The 6,409-nt window shown below is 36.8% G+C and overlaps 1 protein-coding gene across 1 annotated transcript; it reads right to left on the bottom strand.

The window, feature by feature from the left end:
- Nucleotides 1-865: 865 nt before the first annotated feature.
- Nucleotides 866-6,077, bottom strand: LOC113371463. Its single transcript, XM_026612088.1, has 3 exons — nt 5,443-6,077; nt 4,871-5,283; nt 866-990 (listed from the first exon to the last, which is right to left on the bottom strand). Exons 1-3 carry the CDS (start codon nt 6,075-6,077, stop codon nt 866-868), a joined length of 1,173 nt encoding a protein of 390 aa, XP_026467873.1.
- Nucleotides 6,078-6,409: the final 332 nt, after the last annotated feature.

The raw sequence follows: 6,409 nt of genomic DNA on the forward strand, positions 1-6,409 counted from the left end.
TATATATATATATTAATTTTTAAACTTTGTATATGCTAGTTTGTAAATTAGAGGTCAAATAAAATAAAAAAACTTCAATAATAACAATAAAATAGAAAACGATGTACGAAAAGAGTCACCAAATACAAATAAAAAAACATTTAAAAAATAAAAACGTGATTACAAAAATGACAAAAGAAGACAACAGAGATAAAACGAAAGAGAAGAGGATGTTAGAATGATAAATATACAGAAAAGAAGATTACAATCAAATCCAAATACATCAGAGTAACTATTTCTGAACCACATAATCAAAAGACTAAAGAATGCTCAATCCTACCTACCAAAAAAATAACCAAGTGCTAATGAACATAATTAATCGAATGGAAAAAGATCAGATAAACCTAAAAAATTTGAAATGACATGAATTATAGAGGTATTGAAAATATTGCAATACAATTGTAGATCAGTGTTTTCCAACAAAGGCTGTATTGAACATTTTCTATACGAGAACAAGATTCAAATAGCGGTCTTCTTACAAACCTGGTTAAAAAGTGGTAATAATTGCACTTTCAGATGATACAAGATCTTCCGCGATGATAGAAATGACGGATATGGAGGTACGGCTATAATAGTCAATGATAATATTACGGCACTAAATACAGAGAACATTAATATAATAATTATGTTCTGCAATACCAAATTGACCATTATATCCATTTATGTTGCATCTAACAGCAATATCTCAGTAAGCCAATGGAATCACATTGTTACAGTTCTAAAACCCAATCATTTTGTGCGGTGATTTTAACGCCCGCCATTATGCATGGGGAGATAAATGGAATGACAGAATGGGAAATAATTAACTAGAATTTGTAGAGTCCAATTACTTAGTTATACTTAATGGTGGAAATCCAACATTAAAATCTAAAAACAATTTCACAGCAATTGATATATCATTTTGCTCTCCACAATTCCATAATAACGATATTGGATGGAACCTCAATAAAACTGGGAAAAGTATAAAATACATTTGGATAAAGAACTAAAAGAATTTTGTGTAAGTGACCGCGTAAAAGCGTATATAGATATTATAAGGATAATTAACTTAGCGGCAGAAAAAAGCATTCCAAAAAGGAAGAAATGGACCAATACTAGGTTCTTTAAACTGGTGTGGTGGGATGACGAGAGAATGAAAAAGCTTACAGAACGGAATCCAACTATAAAAACTATTTAACATTTGAGAATATGAACAAAAAAATCAAAATTATTTTCAGGAAGAAGAAAAAAGACAGTTGGAAGGAATACGTCAATAAATTGAATCCGAATATTTCAGTCAAAGAAGTATTTGGAATGATTAGACGTCTCAAAAAATACACGAACAATATAGTATTATCCTTGAAAAAATTAGCGTGAAAATCATCGACCATCAATCACCACCGGGTGCCAAAAATAGTTTAGGCAATGGAAATAAAAACGCCCTGGCAAGAGAAACAAATAGACTGATTGAACCATTCTCATTGTGGAAACTGGATATAGCTATCAAGAGAAGCAACAACACAACTCCTGAAAAAAACGGCATATCATATTCAATAATTGCAAATTTGACACATCAAGCAAAAAGTATACTGGTAGATATAATTAACAAAGTTTGGCTGGATCTAGAAGTAATAGAAGATTGGAGACCGCAAGTGATAATACTTATTAGAAAAATTGAATAAACATCCAAATTTGGTTTCTTTGTAAAGACCAATATCTTTGGCTTCCTGCGTTGCAAAAGTCAAAGATAGAATGATCAAGAAAAGATTAGAATGGTGGGTAAAAAAGTATAACAAATTTCCCAAATCCCAATGTGCTGCATTTTTAACCTGCAGCAGATATCAAGAAAATAGGTATTATTTATTATATGAATTATATAGAATCAAAAATTTAATTCCAATGTGAATTTAGAAAGCGCATGATAACATATAACAACTTAACAATTTTTATAACGAATCTATATCTATTAATACTCCATCTCTGTAGAAGACATGGAAAGAATATGGAAAACAGGTACCAAAATATTACAATTTGCAGATGACGTCGTAATATATATAGAAAAGTCAAGCCTACAGGAAGCCTGTGAAATAATGAGGCGCAACATAGATCATTAACGAGATTGAGACTTAACCATGGAAACTTTCCTGCACATATGAAAAGGCTGGGAATAATAGTGTCAGAATCGTGTCATTGTGGCAAGCAGGGCTAAATTGTTAGAGGAACTGCACTCTATAAAAACGCTGATCAAACCCTTCAATTTGTTATCATTGTTACATGACCGTAAGACGATAAGTATACCAAATCGGCCCCAGACAGGGATCGGGCTCAAAATTTCAGAGAATGTTTGTTGAAAGATACTTTAATGCTGCGAGTTTCAGGTCTTTATCTATAACCGCTTCTCAGAAAATAAAAAATACTGAAAATTAGGAAAAAATATTTTTTTCAGAGTGTAATTATTCGATTGATCTAAATTTCAGAAATTATTTTGGGACTCGATGGAAATTATCCGAAGAAAAAATATAAGATATATAGAATAACAAGAACTTCAAAAAAAAAACGAGTTTATATTTTTCATTTTCATTTTTAACCATCTCACGGTTACGACACAGTTCTGAAAATATTTTTTTTGAATTCTCCATTCAATTTCCTATAAACCTATGACCTTTTAGAATTTTTAAAAACGGTACTACATATTGAAAAAAAATAAAAACGTGTAGAAGTTCAAATAAAGGAAACCATTGCAACTCACAGATATTGTTGTATATGTTCTGTTTCAAATCAACATCTAGCCGTTGTTCCTCAAGATGCCCGTGTACAATGCTTTGTGAAACTAGCTTTTTTTTTTTTTTTTTTTTTTTTTTTTTTTTTTTGTATAGCGAAGGAAATGCTTTTATGCATCCCAGACCGGTCTTCTGTCTGGGTATGTCGGACTCGATACCGCCCTGGTATAATACCGACTAAAACCTCCGCTTTGCCCCTGCCTCTGGTCCCCACGGAAACCGCCGCTAGGCATTACTTCGTGGGGGGAGGATCTAGAATGTTACAATTCTTAACTTGTTATAAACAATGTTATAAATCATAAACATTTTACTTATCTTTTAAATGGGCGAAGTCCCATTCGCCCTTTCTCTCTCTATAGAACGCAGGTCCATTAAAACGTCTCTCGCAAATCTGTCTATGGCGTTCCAAGCAGCTTCACTTGTCAGCATCACTTCAACAACATTACCTGGGGTAATTGTGCGTCTCAATGTCTCCTCCACATCATCCCGTAGAGCACCAAATCGCGGGCACACGAAGAACACGTGCTCAGCATCTTCGATTTCGCCCAAACAATATGGGCAATCCGGCGAGCTATCGTGCTTGAATCGGTGTAGGTAGGCTCGAAAACAGCCATGCCCCGATAGCATTTGCGTAGTATAATAGTTTACTTCGCCGTGCTTGCGACTTAGCCAGACTTTGATGTTAGGAATGAGACGATGCGTCCATCTGCCCTTTACAGCGACATCCCACAGTCGCTGCCATCGGTCAATGCTGTTCTGCCGTTCTTCTAATCTTAACTTTTCAGTACACAGTTGTTGATGTCTTCTATGGTAAATTGTCCGTCTTTCCTCTGCTAAGACTAAGAGAGGCACAGTTCCTGAAATGACGCACACTGCTTCCGCCGATATTGTGCGAAATGCGCAAGCAATTCTTATAGCACTGAGACGGTATAAGGGCCCTGCCATTCTCCTCGATTTTTGAGATTTAAGAGCATCACCCCATATGGAGATACCATATGTCAGCACTGAAGTAATAACTGACGATAGTAATATCCTTCTGGTTTGTTTAGGACCTCCAATATTAGGCATCAGTCGAGCAAGTTTCGTCCTAACTATTGACGCCTTAGCACTAACGTGTTCCACCTGTTGATTGAAATTCAAACGAGCATCAAGCATTACGCCAAGGTAACAGATGTGAGGTTTTGACGTGATCTCAAGATTTCCTATCTTTAGCTTGATGGTCTCAATTCTTTTCCTACTAGTGATAAGAACAGCTTCACTTTTTTGTTGTGCTAATTGGAGATTCATTGTTCCCATCCACCGATTAATTTTTCTGAATGTAATATCGAATAGGCTTACGATGTCATCAATTTGTTTGGAGACAACCACTATGGCAACATCGTCTGCATATGCTACTAGTTTCACACATTCTGGAAACTCTAGTCTCAAAAGGCCATCATACATAATATTCCACAGCAAAGGGCCTAGAACAGAGCCCTGCGGCACACCTCCTGTTATATTATATTCTTCTGTACCATCGCGTGAATGGTACATTAGAATTCTGTCTGTAAAGTAGCTTGCGACTATATTGCATAGGTATGCTGGCACGTTCTTGTCACGGAGTGCATTCATAATGCAATCCCAGTTTGCAGAATTAAAAGCATTTTTTATATCCAATGTAGCTACAAGGCAGTACTTTTTGGAACCCCCCTTCCATCTGGTTCCAGCAATTGCCTCCTTGGCGGTATTAACTACCAAGTTTATAGCATCGATAGTTGATCGCCCTTTGCGAAAACCATACTGATTGTCTGCTAGGATTGGATCAACTACTGCATCTATTCTTTGGTGAATTATTCTTTCAAAAATTTTACCCGCTGTATCCAGCATGCATATTGGACGATAGGATGATGGTTCATCTGGTGGTTTTTTTCCTTTGGGAATAAGCACTAGTCTTTGCTGTTTCCATTTTCGTGGAAAAACCCCTTCTTTCAGGCATGTATTATATGCATTAAGAAACATTGTCGGAGATGTCATAATTGATGTTTTCAAGGCAATATTAGGAATTCCATCTAATCCCGGTGCCTTGCTATTACCAACGCGATGACAAGCTTCCATCAGTTCTTGCAGTGTTATAAGTGGAATATTATTCTGTTCTACATGTGTTACCTGGTAGTTCAAATTAGGTTGTCGTGGAAACAAAGTAGTTACTATTTTATTCAATAGTCGTGGGCAAGTTGGTGAAGGTATTGGCTGGCTTTTGAGGCGAGACATTACAGTCTTATAAGGTCTTCCCCATGGATTTTCCTCGACTTCATCCAAAAGTTCTTTCCAGCACCTAACTTTACTATCTTTGATAGCTTTATTTAGTTGTCTACGTGCTTGTTTATATTCCACTACCAGTTGTGCAGAATTACTGAGACTAAATCCACGCTGAGAGATCCTTCTTTTCTTTAGGCACTCTTTACGAAGAGAGCTGATTTCTTCAGTCCACCAGTGCACAGATTGTCTTTGATTTATGCCATGTTTACGAGTCATACTGATATCACAGGCTTCGGTTATTCTCTCCATCAGCTCTCTAGTATGCTCATCTGCGTGTTCTGAAATTATAGGTTTGCAATTTAAGGCAACTCTCATGGCGCTTTCATCAAAAGATTTTATTTTCCACCCAATGGCTTTAGATATTTTCGCATGTCTTCTAATGTTTCTATCTGTTGATATTTCCCAGATGATTGCATTGTGGTCACTAGCAGTGTAGATATCTAATACCTCCCAATTGCAAATTCCTCTGACGAGGCTATTGCTAACAAAAGTAAGGTCTATTATTGAGCTTGCACTGCCCTTTTCAAAGGTTGGTTTATCACCACTATTAAGTAAAACCACGTCAAGTGCATTGAAGGCCTCCAAAAGTGCTTTACCTCTTGCATTAGTCTTCCTACTTCCCCAGTCTACCGCCCATGCGTTAAAGTCACCGGCTATCGCTACGGGGTGGTGTCGTTTTGCATCCTCCACAAGACGATCTAAAAAATCGACAAAATCTGGCAAAGAAAGACTAGGTGGAGCGTAACAGCTGTATAAATGTATGCCATCTAATGATGCTGCGACAAATCCTGCGTTGCTATTGTTAACAACATTTTGGAAACAAAACTTGCCACAGGACCAAATAACGGCTTTGGTGGTACTGTCCGTTTCCCATGGCCAATCAGTTAGATGTTTGTAAGGTTCTGATAAGAGGGCAACATCAATTTTTATATCTCTTACCGTCTGCATAAGCAAGTCGTGTGCAGCCTCACAATGATTCATGTTTAGCTGTATTATCTTCATGCTTTTGCGTTCATTATTTTCTCTATGGCCTCCCTATATAGAGGACATCTGTGAGTGCCGGCATGATGTGCTACATTTTCAGAGTTTCCATTTTCAGCGCATAGTGCACATTTTGCTGCATTTATACAGTTGGCTATTTTGTGACCATCTTGTCCACATCTAAAGCATAGATTGGTCCGATTCACTTCGCTCTTGCACTGTGATCCATAATGTCCGAATAGCCAGCATTTAAAACATCGAATTGGTTTCTTGATGATTTTAATTTGACAGTTGACCCATCCAATTCGTATTTTGCTACTTGCTTTGAGCAG

This window comes from Ctenocephalides felis, unplaced genomic scaffold (genome assembly GCF_003426905.1).
Source record: "Ctenocephalides felis isolate EL2017-DRISC unplaced genomic scaffold, ASM342690v1 CF-g0.4_SCAFFOLD_01492, whole genome shotgun sequence".
NCBI lineage: Eukaryota > Metazoa > Arthropoda > Insecta > Siphonaptera > Pulicidae > Ctenocephalides > Ctenocephalides felis.

Bases quoted from the DNA above. Each gene is read 5' to 3' on its own strand.
- LOC113371463 (XM_026612088.1), bottom strand. From the start codon at position 6,077: ATGAATCATTGTGAGGCTGCACACGACTTGCTTATGCAGACGGTAAGA. The intron at 5,284-5,442 runs GTGGAAAATAAA...CATAAATCAAAG, and splicing joins AAAATATCTAAAGCCATTGG to ACAATCTGTGCACTGGTGGA. The intron at 991-4,870 runs GTAATAGCAAGG...TACTTTTCCCAG, and splicing joins GGAAGCTTGTCATCGCGTTG to TTTTATTGAGGTTCCATCCA.